This window comes from Zingiber officinale, chromosome 4A, assembly GCF_018446385.1.
Source record: "Zingiber officinale cultivar Zhangliang chromosome 4A, Zo_v1.1, whole genome shotgun sequence".
Classification (NCBI taxonomy): Eukaryota; Viridiplantae; Streptophyta; class Magnoliopsida; order Zingiberales; family Zingiberaceae; genus Zingiber; species Zingiber officinale.
In genome coordinates this window covers 24,001,813-24,019,887 of record NC_055992.1, presented here as the reverse complement: position 1 = coordinate 24,019,887, position 18,075 = coordinate 24,001,813, and the positions used below count along the sequence as shown (strand labels likewise).

Genomic DNA, 18,075 nt, shown 5'->3' with positions numbered 1-18,075 from the left:
AAGAAAGGCTTGGCATGATGTCGATGTTGAGAACAGATCCAGAAATTAGAATCAGAAATAGTGTTAGAGGAGTTTGAACCTAATGTAATAAATCTTTTTTTTTTTTGTTTTTTTGGTTTTTTTTTTTTTTTTTTGACGATCTCGATTAACTCCAATTATAAGAAAATATAAAATAATGATTGCTTTTGTTAGAGAGGAAGAAGGAAGACCGGTGCTCTTAACGGGAGGAAGAAGAAAAAAAGAGCTAATGATGGAAAAAGAAAAGAAAATAAAGCTAAGCTCCAGTAGGAAAGAAACAAAAATAAAGAGAAGGAAAGAGGAGAATAAGAAGAGGCAAATACGTGAAGGCTTGCTTGTGAGATGGTGAGAATGGTGAGAAGGAGATTGTGTACGTGAAATATAAAAAAAAAAGTAAGAGAGAATAATTTTTTTCATTTTTTTTTAAATTTAAATTAATCAAACTAATTGAATCTAATAAAAATTGGTTCAATCATAACTTAATCAAATAATATTCAAATCAACCTTAGTTTGGACGAATATTTTCACTTCGTATTGAATGATTCAATTAGTTTATTTATTTTATTAAAAAAATATAATACGTAATCAAACTTATTTATATAATAAAGAAAATCAGACAAAGGATCATGAAAAAGAGGATGAGATTTACATGATCCGCCGTTCGTGACTATTAGGGTGCAATAAAATCATAACCATTATGAAAATTAAGATTAAATAATTATGAAAAACCAACTGTTCAAGTAAGGACAATCCTTTTTGGTAACCAGGGATGTAAATCAACCAAGCCGCTTGCGAGCTATTTGAAGTTCGATTCGATAAAAACTCATTTGAGCTCGTTTAATGAGGCTCGTTAAGATAAATGAACCAAGTTCAAGTTTCGCAATATTCGGCTTGTTAGCTCGTGAACACATTCGTTAAACTCATTAAGTAATTTTTAAATAAAAATAATAATAGTTTTGATATTAAATTTATAGATTTTACACTCTACTTATGAATAATATATAAATTTATTTATTAGAATAAAATTATAAATTTTAATAATAATATTATAATTTTCCCTAAATATATAATTTAGTTTTTAATGAATATTTAAATTTATGATTTATATTTATTAAGCTCGTTTAGGCTCGATAAAAATTCGAATAAGTTCATGAGCCATGAATATATTCGTTAAATAAAGCTCTAGCTTGGCAAGATTATAAACAAGCCAAGTTTAAACATTCAAGAGTTCGGCTCGGCTCGACTCGATTACACCCCTATTGATAACCCTCCTTTGCTACAAGTATAGATGCAAGCCCAGGACAATCTTGGATCCTTCCACGGTGAAGCCTGATGATCATTTCTAAAATTAATCGGATAGTAGAGTTAAATATTTAAATTATAAAAAAAATATACTCAATAAATGAAAAGGTTGTTGGAAAGTTCTTTTCATGCTAAAAAAAATACGATGGCGAACAGAGGCTACCCTTTAATTTCTATCCATTAAACTTTACATTCATAAGCTAATTCTAGGTCTTCACATGACAAACAGTTTCCCAAATGGACTGAGCAATGTCAAAGAAAGCAGTCCACGAGTCTTTTTCTAACCAGATTCTTATCGTATCAAATCTTTGCTGTTTCTGTTTAGTGTTGCCATCAGAGACATTAACAATCACAAAGATACAATACATGCCTAACACCCCTTTTAAGTTTCCCTCAAAAAAAGGTAAGTAACAAAGAGAGAAAAAGAAAGCAACTGGCACTACTATTCCCAGTCTTGTCTGTGACAAGGGTTGCACCCTTCTTGGGCAATCTCAGTGACCTTAACCCCCAAATCATATACTGAACCAGTTTTCCAGTCCATCGGCAGGACCGCATTCCGCGTCCAGATCCATTTGCCATCGTAGCCGGAGGTCACGACTAGCCGGAATTGCAACGATCCGACTGGCGCTTGGTTCGTGCTCCAAACTGGACCATAATCTCGGTTCATGAATTGCCAGTTCGATGACCCGACCTGCAAGCCCAAACTGACTGTTAGTTCTAGCTGGATGAACCCAGATGGTTCTGTTTAGATACTGACCCGAGCTACATCAACTCCGACTATGTCAGTTTGGCCTCCCTGATACATGAACTTGATGGCCAGGTAGTTCGGCCTTCTACTGTTTTCTTCCACTCTGATTGATAGGTTCTGGTTCTTGTACTCGCAGGGAATCCTGATGGATTTGGAAATGAGAATCAAACTAAATTAAAACTTCATGGTAATTGAAAAATTAACCAGTAAGGAGAGAGAATTCCTTGTTGCTACCTTTTGTATTCCACATCCAGAATGCCAAGTTTGTTAAGATCTTGCACCATGCCATTTCTTGCCATGGCCCTGAAAGCAGAACTGCTGAGAATGAAACCAGTGTCATTGTTCTTGTTAAGGTCTGTCAAGGTCACTTTTACTCCTCCACGTGTGCATACTCTTGTATCCTTGCATCTTACCTATTTGATCAAAGAAAGAAAATAAGACAATTCAGAATGGTTAAGTAGAACGGGAAAGAAAAATGCATTATTTTGTTCAATTGTCCATCTCTAACCTGGAAGCAAGCTCCACAGCCGATTCCTCCTCTGTGAATGACCGAGCTTCCTGCTGCAACAAATCCTCCATTGAAACCCATCGCCATGGATCCATACCCACAAGCTCCGGCTAAACAAAATTCACAAGATAAAACCTCTAAAAATCCAATTTTGATCGACTTCGAATCATCAAAAATAAATTTTTTGTGGAAGATCTACCGGCGACGGTGGAGGCAGAGGAGAAGTAAGCTGCGCTGGACTGATGCACGCATCTATCACAAGCTGAGGTGGAGGAGATCAAGAGAAGGAAGAGAAGAGACAATGTGAAGAAGTTTTCGCACATGTTACTATCCATCTGTGCCTACTGAGGAAGGAGAAGGAACCTTTTATTAAGTGATATATAAAGACGAGAAGAACAGAGGGAGAAAATTATACAGGTTGGCTAGCTACAAAATTCAATGGCAAGGACAACAGTAATTCTTAATCAGAGGGGGTGGGTTGGCGCAATAAATGAATGCTTTTTCACTGTAAACGTTTTTCAATTTAACTCGAGTTAAGATGATCGGTAGAAAATTTTTATGAAATTGCAATGATCTTCCAAGAATTAATCTGCTTAATTTGAATACTTATGCCAACTAAAAAAAATAATAATAAGATTTGCTTTTTCTCACTCATATACGACCAGGCTTAATTACCTTCATTAACAAATCTCAACCATACATACACTATTGCATCATGATCTTTTCCTTTTAATCATGTAAATGCATGTTTTTTTTAAACTAAGAAAATGATAATCACAGTTTTAATTATATCCAAAATAATAATAATTAACATATTTAAATTTGTAGAATTACTTTGCTAATCTCTATAAATCATTATATTAAACTAAATTGAAGTGTCATGGTAAACAATAGTATACTAACTACACCTTTTTAGTAATTAATAGAATTTTAAAGGAAATAAAAACAAAGGCTAGTCTGCTACGCTTGTCTTCATTAGAAGACTAACCTGTCCACAGAGGAAATAGCGCTACACACGCTCTTTCCTTGACTAATATAGGAGCTATTCAATTTGGACTCATGAGACAGCTACCACAGAGGATCTATTCATGCGTGTCAGTAGATGCATGTACAAACAATGCAAGGAATTAACAAGGTGCATGTATCAAGAATAAGATGCAAGCAGACATTAGCAACACTTGGGTTAATTTCAACTGGGAATAGTTGAATAAAAGTCCAGAGGTCACTTGTGTTTTTACCTTGTTGATTATTCTCCTTAATCCACTTATATTGCTTCTCTAAAACCGTTTGATGGTGCTCCCGGAGCTATACTGCAGCGGTAAAATATTTAAGTTATCATCTAAATTTTCATAGTTCGATCCTTAGTTATAATGAATTCACAAGAATTTTTTTTTTCCAAATGGGGCACCAACTAAAAGATGCTAGGCTTTTTGACCGCCCACCGCAAACACTTCTCGATTTATCCCAGTGGCTGGTGGAAAAATTTTGTAGGGCTAGATGGATCACCCCATGGTTAATCAATGAGACTAACTAGATTTATTATTTTTTTCTCAAACCCTTTGATGAATGATGGTGTCTCTTTCCACCCGCTCAAGTCCCCTCCTTGCTCCTCCTTGGATAGCAGTCGTAAGAGATCCTTCAAAAAAGGAATTTCAAGATCAATGAGCATCAGTCGAGGGATGGCATTGGCCCTCCGACGAACTGAAGGGACAAAGAGGAGCATAAAAAACTTGAAGGAGGAAGAGAAAAAGTTGCAAGTGTCTAGAAAAATCATACCTTGACCTACCTGCGTGAAGGCTTATAAAGTTTCGTCTAAAGAGGATTCATGTCGGCTGCCACGTTAACCTAGGTTAGGTCGCTTGGATGACCACATGAGTAAGGTGTCACCCCTTAATTGACCACACAAGTGAAGCTTCCCATCCGTGACGATAACTGTTAGTTTGTTCCACCAATTTTGTCTGATCACTACAACAAAAATGTTAAACGATAACACCACAAAGACAATAGTTTCAGAAGAAACTATTGTAAATTTGGTAAAAGACAACGGTTTTAGATAAAACCGTTGTCTTTGAGCTCCCTAAAATACAAAAGACAACAGTTTTATGAAAACCGTTGTCGTCGAGCTTTTTTTTTTAAAATCAACAACACATTTTACAATGGTTATCTAAAACCGTTGTCTTTAAGCGCTTTTTTAGGGGCTACGACAACAGTTTTGTAAACTGTTGTGTTTTTATATTATTTTATATAGTTAAAGACAACGGTTTATTAAAATCGTTGTCTTTTACTTTATTCTTTCGGTGTTTTTCCCTCTCTCCGAAAAATTTTTGGCGTCGTATTTTCCGCCTTAGCCTTCCTGAACCCTTCTTATCTATTTTTATTTCCCTCTCCCCATACGATCTCTTCACGCTCCTGCTGTCGAAACCCTAAGCATCTTCATTCAACCCTTTTCTGGCGAACCCCTCTCCATAAATTATTAAGTGGAGAGGAGGTGGAGGAAGGTGATGAGTTTGTTCACCGGAACACGCACCAGTGACGGGGACTCACCGAACCTTGTTTGCTAGCTTGACTGCATCTAGGGCATGGTCGACGCTCTCTCTTTTGTCTGGTGGAAGTGTCATCAGGTTCATGTCTCCCTTCACCTCTTTCCTCTGCTTACTCATTAGGGTTTCATCTTACCTGCTTCCTCATGGAGATGTTGTGGTTGAGATCTCCGAACATGAACTCATCATCATTGTGGAGGAGTTTGGGTGCCTTCTGACCAGGGTGTACTTAAAACATGAGGTACCCTAATCGATGAAAAATAAATTAAAATCTGCATCTTTTGGCGTAAACTTTGATGTTTACTGGGATTAAAATGGTGGCTTTGTTTCTCGGCAGTTGTTTCCTGCATACTAGTATGCAACGAAAGGATAACCAAGGTTTGACGTGATCTTAGGGCTCTTTGTCAATTGCCTCAACATCTTTTCCACTCTTGGACATTCCCCTGCCATCGAAATCAGTTACCATGGTCTGGACATGCAACTATTTTTAAAATAAGCTTCTTCTTTCTGTTGATTGTGTCTGTAAAGCTAAACTCCATTGCTGCAGAGGTTAGATTATGAAGGTATGTGTAAATTCATCAAGCAGTTTGTGTTCTGTCTCTATGAATTCATTGTTTGCTGAATTCTATTGGGTACTCTTGTGATCTCTACATTTCATTGCTCAAAAACCAATTGTTCTTTCTTTAGGTGTACTGTTGTTGGATTCCTCCTTGTTCTTTGCAGGTTGAAGTATAGTTGTATGATAAGTTATATGCATTGGCTTGTGATATGAGTAATCTATTATGTCTATCATGTTAAAGGATTATTACTTCACTTCCATAATGAAATAATTCAATTGAAATGTCTATTATTATTGGCAGATGACATACAAGATTCATTATCAGATAAGCAAATATTGACACCAGATATCAAAGAAAAGGCAAAGGTGATAGCCAAGGAATGGAAGCTAAAATTGGATCACCTGGACATTGAAGCCAGCAGTGGAAACTCATTGGAAGAAGCACATGCATTTCTTCAGCTTTTGCCTACTTTTGATATTATCTCAGAATTTGAGCAAGATAAAATCTGCAAACTAATGCCAGCTGTTACACGACGCCGTCAAACTGTCAACTTGTGTCGTTCACTTGGTTTGTCACATAAGATGCTAGGTTGACTGTTTTTACCTTATCTATAGACCCTACAAGGGTGGTCTTTGTGTTGAGATTTACCTATCCAATAGTTGGGAATAACATATTGGACATAGGACATGAAAATTTTAAGTAATCCAGTTGATCTCCAGTTTCAGTTCATATGTTTTCATGAGAAAATTTTGCATGGTTCAAATGCTTCATCATTCAAAATTGTAAATTTGGCTACTAATTTTTTTTGAGATTGTTATTATAGATTTTTTTCCCTGTCATTGCTTGAAGCATTCAATTATTTTCTAGTAGATATTCTGTTTCGATCATGCCTGATATGTTAATATGGTGAAAATTATAAGGGTTAATCCCCTAGATAGTTCCCTATTCATATTCCCTTATTGTCATCTGACATATACATCTTTGTCTATTTGGACATTTGCATGTAGATCCTTACAGATAGTCTGATTGCTAGGAAACTATATATGATTAGATTATCTGTTTTTGCAATAACATTATTTGTGACTAATCTTAGTTATCTATGACTCCATGCCGTCCTTTTCCTTCTCATTCCTTCTAATTGGATCATTTGTTCTTAGGTTTGATTGAACTTCTTCAGAATAGTGGGAGGCAAATTGAGGTTGTTAATCTTGCATATGCATTTGAGCTTACAGAACAATTCGCTCCAGTGCCATTGTTGAAAGAGTATCTAAAGGAGGCAAGAAGAATATCCCAGGTCAAAGCTGGAAGCATGTCACCTGGAGCACAGGTCTTGACCTCATATATTGAATTAATGCACTGCCTGCTAACTAGCCTCATTTTATTTCTAGTTAGTTGTCAATGTATGGAAAATTGAGGCTGAATGATTGATGTTGCAACTGTTTGTCTTAACTATTTGTGTGCTGTGCTTTCTTGGTCAGTTTAATGAATGATTACTCACTTCCATCTTGAATTTTTTCTATAAAATAGATATCTATATTTCCCTATTTTTGTTTCCTTTTGGATAAGCTTTTGCAGCAATATAATTTTTTTACTTGTTAAATTTAGTAATTACTAATGAATGGGCTTCATTTCTTTTTTTATTTGGTTAACAGGAAAGAACACTCTATTAAACCATTTACTTGACACCAACTTCCAAGAGATGGATGCTTTCAGGGGAAGACAAGTCCTTGAATTCTTGTATATATATATTATCAATTTTAGTGTTACTGATATATAAATTATTTTAGATCACAAATCACAAAAGGCATTTGGTTAGCAAATTGTGTTGGGATTGAACCATGTACAATTGCTATGGACTTAGAAGATACTGATGGACGAGAACAAGGAGAGGTATTATTCTCAACCAAACTATTGAACTCACAATAGGTCTCTTTTGGCATAGGATTAAGCATTTTATCTTGTGAAGTTCTAGATATACCTGTTAGAACTTTCGAGCCGCAAAAATCGCTTTTTGCGTTGTGGAAACCCCGAAGTTCTTAGCCACTGGATCTGTGAGAAGAGACAAATTTTCATGTACTTAGTTTTTCTACTCTAGATCTACTTTAGATCTACATGTTAAGGAGTATACCTTTAAAGCGAAGCCCTTGGCAGATCCCGCTCGTCCAAGGTTCTTCGGATCTCAAGTGTGTTCAAGTGGACACACCTTTAGAAGTATTCACACGAACAAGAGATGGAGAGAACAACTAAGAGTGTGCTAGCACCCTTAGAGGTCACGGCAAGGATGAGGGGGAGAGAAGAGAGGAGGAAGAAGATGACTTCAATGAGCACATAATGCTCTTCACTCATGCAATAATGTGGCCGACCACTTCATGAGGGGTTTAATACCTCCATGGAATATCAAGAGTCATGGCTCTTGATCTCCCTCATGAGGTGGCACACCTTGATGATGTGGAACACCATCATTGGCCAACCCCATGCCAAGTGGCTTTGGTCAAGTCAAACTTGACCAATGAAATGGCATTTGGTCAAGTCAAACTTGACCCTTCATCTTCCCTCTCAAGTCAATTCAAACTTGACTTAAATTCTCCCATGGTTGATCAAATCTAACCATTGATTCAAGTCAATTTGATTTAATGAATCTCTATTCATTGAATTAAATTGACTCAATGAGTCCAAGTCTAAATTAGACTCATTTAACACATGAATTAAATTAAGTCTAACTTAATTAGTTTAATTTGGATTACTCTTAATCCAACTTGGTTCATCACATGAACCTAATCCTCTTGGTTCATCAAATGAACTTAATCTCCATCTAATTGCTCTTTGTGTGTGACCCTATAGGTTCTTGTAACGTTGGCAATGCTCCTAAACCCATTTAGAAGCATAAGTAATGAGCGGTATCTAGCAACACATCAATACTACCCAAGTTACAAGAATGTTGAGATCCAACATCACGTTTGTGACTACTAATTGTGACTCTAACAATATGTGATAATGTCCTTCTATCCTTGACATCTAGATTAATCAATGTGAGACATAGACCGTGTCATCCTCTAATTAATCTAAATCTTGAACTCCAAGTAGACTCACTCTAATCAAATGAGCTCAATATCTCATATTGACTCATTTGGGCATGACCATGCACTTAGTGGTCTCACTCTATCAAGAATAATGATGTCATTCCCATCATATAGGAGGGATAGATCCCATCTACATCACTCACATCCCTCCACATAATTTGTTACATACCCAGTAATCGCCTTTATGGTCCACCCAGTTATGGGTGCTATTTGACGAAGCCAAAGTATGTAACTCCTTATGTAGGAAACCATGGTGACTTCAGGTCCAAGAACTAATAGTCATACTAATAGTCACATGAGAAAGTATATGACACTCATATAACGATCCATGATACTTTCTCATGGTGGGTCATTCAGTATACATTCTCCAATGCATACCCATGTGTCAACTTGATATCTCTATATCCATGACTTGTGAGATCAAGTCTTCGAGTTGACCTACATGCTAGTCTCATCACATTAACATTGTCCCTGAATGTTAATATTTGACTAGGAATGATTAAGAGTAGTGTTCTCTATATCATCTCACTATCAATTTAACCAATCGATTGATATAGATATGAACCTTCTACTTAGGGACTTTATTATACCTAGTTATTTGACACCAATACAAGTAAGTATAATAATCATAAGGAAATGTCTTTATATATATATAGGAATATGATACATCGAGTCCATACAACAATCATCATATGATTGGTTCTAGGGCTCTAACTAACAATCTCCCACTAGCACTAGTGCTAATCAGTGTAGGCTTTAAGACCCAATGACCTAGTGTGACCATCATGCTTTCTCTGTGCCAAAGCCTTGGTCAAGGGATCAGCTATGTTAGGCTCTGTAGGTACTCTACAAATCTTCACATCTCCTCTATCGATGATCTCTCGAATGAGATGGAAGCGCCGTAGTATGTGTTTGGTCCGCTGGTGTGAGCGAGGTTCCTTAGCCTGTGCAATTGCTCCATTATTGTCACAATAGAGTTCTATAGGATCGGCTATGCTAGGAACCACCCCAAGCTCAGTAATGAACTTGCGGATCCAAATTGCCTCCTTTGCTGCTTCTGATGCAGCAATATACTCAGCCTCTGTTGTAGAATCAGCATCTGTGTCCTGCTTCAAACTCTTCCAGCTCACAGCACCACCATTTAAGTAAAACATGAACCCAGACTGCGATCTATAGTCATCCTGGTCAGTTTGGAAGCTGGCATCACTGTAACCCTTTACAGCTAGCTCGTCATCGCCTCCATATATCAAGAAATATTCTTTAGTCCTTCTTAAGTACTTAAGAATATTCTTGACCGCTATCCAGTAACACTCACCTTGATCTGACTGATATCTGCTCGTCATGCTCAAAGCATACGAAACATCAGGACGAGTACATAGCATGTCGTACATGATAGATCCTATGGCTGAAGCATAAGAGATCGTATCCATGCGGTCTCTCTCCTCTCGTGAAGAGGGACTTTGAGTCTTCGAAAGACTCGCACCATGTGACATTGGCAGAAATCCTTTCTTGGAATTCTGCATGGCAAACCGTAGTAATACCTTGTCAACATATGTACACTGACTTAGGCCAAGCAATCTCTTAGATCTATCTCTATAGATCTTTATGCCTAGAATGCAGGCTGCTTCATCTAAGTCTTTCATTGAGAAACAATTCCCCAACCAAGTCTTGACAGACTGCAGCAAAGGGATGTCGTTTCCAATGAGTAGTATGTCATCCACATACAATACAAGGAAGACAATTGTGTTATCAACAACCTTCTTTTAGACATAGGGTTCGTCTTCATTCTTGATGAAACCAAACTGTTTGATTGCATCATCAAATCGAAGATTCCAGCTTCAAGAAGCTTTCTTTAGTTCATAAATGGACTTATGCACCTTGCACACTCTGCCAGTATACTGTGGATTTACAAAACCCTCAGGTTATGTCATGTACACATCCTCGAGCAAGTTTCCATTCAGAAACACGGTTTTGACATCCATCTGCCAGATCTCATAATCGTTGTATGCTGGAATAGCAAGCATGATTCGAATGGACTTAAACATCGCTACTGGAGAAAAGATTCCATCATAGTCAATACCATGAATTTGCTTGAAACCTTTAGCTACCAAACAACCCTTATAGATAAGTCCATCCATGTCAGTCTTTCTCTTAAAGACCCACTTACACCCAATGGGTTTGCCCCCTTCAGGTGGATCAACCAAAGTCTATACTTGGTTGGTGTACATGGATTCTATCTCGGATCTCATGACCTCTAGCCATTTCTCATAATCTGGTCTCATCACAGCTTCCTGATAGGAGGTAGGCTCATTCTCAATGAGCATAACGTCATCATAGTCAGACAAGAGAAATGAGTATCTCTCAAGCTGACGACGTACCCTATCAGACCTGCGAAGAGGTAGGTCTACTTGAACTGTTGTTGTTCCTCAACTCCTTGTGGAACAATCTCATCATCCACAACACTTTGCGGTTCCAGTTCAACTTCCATCAAGGCTTCAGTGCTATGGTCCATATCTTGAACTTCTTCAAGATTGAACGTACTCCCACTAGTTTTTCTAGAAACAAAGTCTCTTTCTAGAAATACCCCAGTCTTAGCCACAACTACTTTGTGTTGACTGGGAATGTAGAAGTAATATCCCTTCGTTTCCTTGGGATATCTAATAAAATAGTACTTATCAGATTTGAGTCCCAATTTGTCCGAGACTTGACGTCGAACGTAAGCCTCACAACCCCAAATCCTGATAAAAAACAACTGGGCATCTCTCCCAGTTCATATCCTATATGGTGTCTTTATCACAACCTTGGATGGAACACGGTTAAGTATGAAGGCTGCTGTGTCTAGAGCATAGCCCCAAAGAGATATAGGAAGATCTGTGTGACTCATCATAGACCGTACTATATCTAATAGGGTACGATTCCTCCTTTCGGATACATCATTCCACTGTGGTGTTCCAGGAGGAGTGAGTTGGGATAGAATCCCACACTCAGCTAGATAGTCACGAAACTCATGAAAAAGGTATTCACCACCTTGATCTGATGAAGTATCTTAATACTCTTGCCAAGCTGGTTCTGTACTTCATTCTTGAATGCTTTGAACTTTTCAAAGGATTCGAACTTATGTGTCATTAAATACACATAACCATATCTACTGAAGTCATCAATAAATGTAATGAAGTACCTATAACCACCTCTGACAGCGACATTGAAAGGGCCACATACATCACTATGTACAAGTCCTAACAAGTCAGTCACTCTTTCGCTGTGTCCACTAAAGTGAGTATTGGTCATCTTGCCTAGTAGGCATGACTCGCATGTCTCATATGATTCGAAATCAAATGAGTCCAGCAAACCATCTTTATGGAGATGGGATAAACATTTGTCATTTATATGACCTAAGTGATAGTGCCAGAGATAGGTTTGGTTCATATCATTTGACTTGAACCTTTTGGTATTTATGTTATAGATGGGATTCTCTAAGTCTAGAATATAGAGTCCGTTCATCAGAGGTGCACTACAATAGAACATATCATTTAAATAAATGGAACAACATTTGTTCTTTATGATAAACGAAAAACCTTTCTTGTCCAAACAAGAAATTGAAATTATGTTCTTAGTAAGAGCAGACACATAACAACATTCATCTAATTCTAGTACAAGCCCAGAGGACAGAGATAGAAAGTAAGTCCCTACAGTAATAGCAGCAACCCATGCTCCATTGCCTACTCGTAGGTCCACCTCGCCCTTCGTCAATGACCTACTATTTCTCAGTGCCTGCACTTTAATAAAAATGTGAGAAGCACATCTGGTATCTAATACCCATGATGCAGAGATAGATAGATTGACTTCTATAACATATATACCTGAAGTAGAAGTCTCACTTCTCTTCTTCCTAAGATCTTCCAGGTAAACTTTGCAGTTCTCTTCCAGTGTCCGGTCTGACCGCAGTGGAAGCAGGTAGCATCCTTGGCGACCCCTCCTTTAGGTTTCAGTGCCTTGCCTTTGCCCTTGGTTTGGGACTTTCCCTTACCTTTAGGCTTGCCCTTGCCTTTGCCCTTTTGCACTATCAAAATGGATTTTGGCTTTACCTTCTTAAGGTTTAGCTCAGTAGTTCTCAACATGCTTAGTAGCTCGGGCAGTGGCTTGTCAATTTCGTTCATGTTGTAATTCATGACAAATTGACTGTAGCTCTCTGGTAACTTCTTAAGATCAAGTCTGTGACCAACTCTTGGCCAAGTGGGAATCCCAACCACTATAGGTTCTCTATGTACCCAATCATCTTGAGCACATATGGTCCTACGGGAGTCCCATCTTACATCTTGCACTGAAACAGTGCCTTGGAGATCTCGAATCTCTCGTGCCTCGCTTGTCCTTGATATAGTTGACGAAGATATTCAACTATATCATAAGCACCCATCAACTCGTGTTGCTTCTGAAGCTCAGAGTTCATGGTTACAAGCATGAGGCATGACACATCTAATGCGTCGTCTTGATGTTTCTTATAAACATCTTCGTCAGCTCGCATGGCAGTGGCAGGAGGTGCCTCGAGAATGGGCTGCTCCAGGACGTACAGTTTTCATTCTTGAGTGAGAACTATTCTCAGATTCCTGTACCAGTCCAGGAAATTAGCTCCATTGAGCTTGTCCTTATCAAGGACAGAACGCAGAGAGAAGGTGTTCGTGTTTGTTGACATGACAATCATTTAATTAGGCCTTTAATTAAACGATGCTCCCATTGAATTATAGAGTTTTTGTAGAATCGAGTCATGGATGTGGTCAAATCACACTCACTAGATTCTAACCAACTAGCTATAATTCTTGCAGGACAAGATCCACATCATACTACGCCTTGAGTTAGCTTTGGCTATAATTCTTGCAGGACAAGACTTAGTATGATCGGTAGGTAACTAATTACCAATTACATCTCTATGCAACTCTTGTTTATAGGATCAAGATCTGCATGTATATTAAAACTTGAGTTAGCTTTGGCTAAATTACCCAAGAGTTAATATAAATGTGATTTTGACCTATCTTCCAACCATTGAAAAAATGCCTATAGTTAAACCCGATCCAATTGAGTTAACTAGTTTTACTCAATCTAATTGAGTTTGTACTCACCCAAGCTTTGATAGGCGGGACTAAGATTATCCCTTCGCACCCTACCAAGATAATATGCGTTGCTTTGCTTTGACAGATTCAACAACAACATGTGATCGAGGTAGTGATGAGTATCAAAATGTGGTAGGCATTTCGAGTTGACATGATTAAGATCTAATCTAATCGTTAATGTGTATCATATACGTGATTAAGATCTAATCCAATCGTTAAGATGTATCATATACACGATTAAGATCTAATCTAATCGTTAAGGCACTAATTAATTACTCTACTCTAGCATGCATCACATACACACAAACAATTAATTAAATTTTGATTAGGTCATGACCCTACTATGATCTTCTCAAGCCAATGAGAAGATTGGACGGTCAACCTAGGTTTAACAGCTTCTTCAAGCTCCTTCCTTTGACCGCCATGTGTTGCTCGCACCCTCCTCGTAATTCTGTAGTGGACCTTCCACCGCTTCCTTTTGTACATTACAAATTTGAAACTCGAGTTACATTCGAGTCTAAAAATCTATTTACGACAAGAATTAAATTAGAAAGGCACGATGCGCAGGTCGCGTATCAAATACAACACGCACAATGACACAAAAATGGCACGCATGCCATATTATAAATTACAACACATATTTCCAATCAAATTGGGTTCTTTGGGCCATGACCATCACAAAAATTATACATAATTCTAAATTATGTAATTTCCATAAATTTCTATAATTTTACTACTAATTTTACGATTTTATGAGACGCAACTTCTCGGCGGTCCCGTTGCGATTTTCGGGCGCGATCGCTAGACAATGCCCCTTGCGGGGTTAGGGGCAGCGCCCCTTCTCGCGAAATGAGTCACACGAGTGTCCATTTACGATCTTACAGTGCCTTGAGCCGCTGTCCCAAAATGATTTGGGCGAGACCTTGCCGATTCGGAAGATTTTTCTCGATAGTCGAAGCCTACAAGTGTCCAAACACTTGTTGCTTCGCCTCTACGAGAAAAATACTCATAAAATACATAAAAATAGCAAATTTATAGAAACTTACAGATCTGATATTTTTCATAAAAATACAAACGAAACATGTACATGCTTCGCACGTGGCTCTGATACCACTGTTGGGACTTTCAGGCCGCAAAAACCATTTTTTGCGTTGCGGAAACCCCGAAGTCTTGTCACGGATCCGTACGAAGATATATAAAAATTATCATGTACATGTTTCCTAATCCTAGATCTACACTAGATCTACAAGAAAGGGGTTTATCTTTGAAGCGAAGCCCTTCGCAAATCCCGCTCGTCCAAGGTTCTTCGGATCTCAAGTGTGTTCAAGTGGACACACCTCTAGAAGTATCCACACGAACAAGAGATGGAGAGAACAACTAAGAGTGTGCTAGCACCCTTAGAGGTCACGGCAAGGATGAGGGGGAGAGAAGAGAGGAAGAGAGGAGGAAGATGGCTTCAATGAGCACACAATGCTCTTCACTCATGCAATAATGTGGCCGACCACTTCATGAGGGGTTTAATACCTCCATGGAATATCAAGAGTCATGTCTCTTGATCTCCCTCATGAGGTGGCACACCTTGATGATGTGGAACACCATCATTGGCCGACCCCATGCCAAGTGGCTTTGGTCAGGTCAAACTTAACTAATGAAGTGACATTTAGTCAAGTCAAACTTGACCCTTCATCTTCCCTCTCAAGTCAAGTCAAACTTGACTTAAATTCTCCCATGGTTGATCAAAACTAACCATTGATTCAAGTCAATTTGATTTAATGAATCTCTATTCATTGAATTAAATTGACTCAATGAGTCCAAGTCTAAATTAGACTCATTTAACACATGAATTAAATTGAGTCTAACTCAATTAGTTTAATTTGGATTACTCTTAATCCAACTTGGTTCATCACATGAACCTAATCCTCTTGGTTCATCAAATGAACCTAATCTCCATCTAATTGCCCTTTGTGTGTGACCCTATAGGTTCTTATAACGTTGGTAATGCTCCTAAACCCATTTAGAAGCATAAGTAATGAGCGGTATCTAGCAACACATCAATACTACCCAAGTTACAAGAATGTTGAGATCCAACATCATCTTTGTGACTACTAATTGTGACTCTCACAATATGTGACAATGTCCTTCTATCCTTGACATCTAGATTGATCAATGTGAGGCATAGACCATGCCATCCTCTAATCAATCTAAATCTTGAACTCCAAGTAGACTCACTCTAATCAAATGAGCTCAATATCTTATATTGACTCATTTGATCATGGCCATGCACTTAGTGGTCTCACTCTATCAAGAATAATGATGTCACTCCCATCATATAGGAAGGATAGATCCCATCTACATCACTCACATCCCTCCACATAATTTGTTACATACCCAGTAATCGCCTTTATGGTCCACCCAGTTACGGGTGACGTTTGACGAAGCCAAAGTATGTAACTCCTTATGTAGGAAACCATGGTAACTTCAGGTCCAAGGACTAATAGTCATACTAATAGCCACATGAGAAAGTATATGATACTCATATAACGATCCATGATACTTTCTCATGACGGGTCATTCAGTATACATTCTCCAATGCATACCCATGTGTCAACTTGATATCTCTATATCCATGACTTGTGAGATCAAGTCATCGAGTTGACCTCCATGCTAGTCTCATCGCATTAACATTGTCCCTGAATGTTAATACTTGACTAGGAATGATTAAGAGTAGTGTTCTTTATATCATCTCACTATCGATTCAACCAATCGATTGATATAGATATGAACATTCTACTCAGGACGTTTTTATACCTAGTTATTTAGCACCAATACAAGTAAGTATAATAACCATAAAAAAATACTTTTATATATATATAGGAATATGATACATCGAGTCCATACAACAATCATCATATGATTGGCTCTAAGGCTCTAACTAACAATACCTAAGAGGTGCCCCTATCTTAGAATGATTTTTAGGCATATAAAGTAAAATTTTCATTATTTGCAAACCTCTAACATTTAACAAAGTTAGTCAATGTGATGAGAAATTCAACTTGTTCAAGACTTTCTTTTAGAAAGCTCGCTGTCACGATTGCAACCATTTGATACTTTATGAAGTTGGTTAAGAATCATGTAGTTTTCATTAACAAGTTAATTAAGAAGCTCTGTTTGCAATGCTAAGGACTTGAATCATAGAGCAGTCACCTTGAAAACATTTGAGTATAAGTTTGTTGAATCTAGTTCACAATTGTAGTGGTTTACCTTTTCTCTCCTTTGTTTACCTTAATTGGATTTTTTACTCCATTTCTCAGTCTGTCAATAACACAACTTTGAGTTGTATTTCTACTTTGTTCAGGATGATATTTCCTTTGAGAAGCAGAGTGCTCTTTTTGCTTTAGCAGTTTCTGATATAGTCCTAATAAACATGTAAGTTCATTTTCATTATGCGGCAAACGCTACCTTTGTCTAAAACAAGAGTGAGCATTTGCCTTTTTGATAAAGGTGGTGCCATGATATTGGTCGAGAACAAGTGGCAAACAAGCCTCTTTTAAAGACAATCTTTCAGGTTATCTTTCATTATCTTAATCTTATTCCCATCTTACAATAACTTTTTTGCATATACTTTTAATTTGAGTTTTTCTTAGTTGCTTTCGTTTACCTAATGACAGGTGATGCTGAGACTATTTAGACCTCGTAAGACCACTCTACTATTTCTTATACAAGATAAAATAAGGGTGAGCATTTTCATATGCGCATTTTTCAACTTTCGTATTGGAGACTCCTAATCCAATGGAAATGAGTATTCATGTGCATTTTTTATATGTTGAGATCTCTTGGTACCTTATCGAAGGGGTGGAAAGATTGGAATTTTTGATGAAGCTGGTGTGGGAAGACTAGATTTATTATGGAATTGATGATCAACAATGTTGGAAAAGATTGACATGGAAGAATCAACAAGTGAGAAAGAGGAGTCCAATTAAATTCTACAAGTTGAAGATTGGGTTGACAATAATTACTTGCAATCATTAGTTGTAAATGAGGTTTATTTGTTTATTTGTATTGGGATAAGTTTTATTTGAATATTAGACATGTTTCTTCTCTTGTGATTGTAATTCTTGTATAAGTAACATTTTGAATGATATTGATGTGGAGAATATTCTTTCTTTTATGATTATGATTCTTTATTATATATTTATATTCAAATATGATATATT

General features: G+C 37.5%; 2 protein-coding genes and 1 long non-coding RNA gene across 3 annotated transcripts; 2 read left to right on the top strand and 1 right to left on the bottom strand.

The window, feature by feature from the left end:
• Window positions 1-1,461: 1,461 nt before the first annotated feature.
• LOC121969716 (expansin-like A1) lies at window positions 1,462-2,951 on the bottom strand. The gene is made up of 5 exons (XM_042519941.1): window positions 2,776-2,951; window positions 2,577-2,686; window positions 2,303-2,481; window positions 2,078-2,210; window positions 1,462-2,011 (listed from the first exon to the last, which is right to left on the bottom strand). The coding sequence occupies exons 1-5, from the start codon at window positions 2,909-2,911 to the stop codon at window positions 1,763-1,765; spliced, it is 807 nt and encodes a 268-aa protein (XP_042375875.1). The 5' UTR covers window positions 2,912-2,951; the 3' UTR covers window positions 1,462-1,762.
• Window positions 2,952-4,985: 2,034 nt separating this feature from the next.
• LOC121969719 lies at window positions 4,986-7,008 on the top strand. The gene is made up of 4 exons (XR_006108627.1): window positions 4,986-5,357; window positions 5,454-5,679; window positions 5,977-6,264; window positions 6,834-7,008. It is a non-coding gene; the product is annotated as an uncharacterized LOC121969719 (long non-coding RNA).
• A 383-nt stretch (window positions 7,009-7,391) lies between these two features.
• LOC121969717 (protein ROOT HAIR DEFECTIVE 3-like) lies at window positions 7,392-17,848 on the top strand. The gene is made up of 5 exons (XM_042519942.1): window positions 7,392-7,566; window positions 17,217-17,287; window positions 17,363-17,426; window positions 17,530-17,595; window positions 17,690-17,848. Exons 1-5 carry the CDS (start codon window positions 7,528-7,530, stop codon window positions 17,756-17,758), a joined length of 309 nt encoding a protein of 102 aa, XP_042375876.1. The 5' UTR covers window positions 7,392-7,527; the 3' UTR covers window positions 17,759-17,848.
• The last annotated feature ends 227 nt before the right edge of the window (window positions 17,849-18,075 follow it).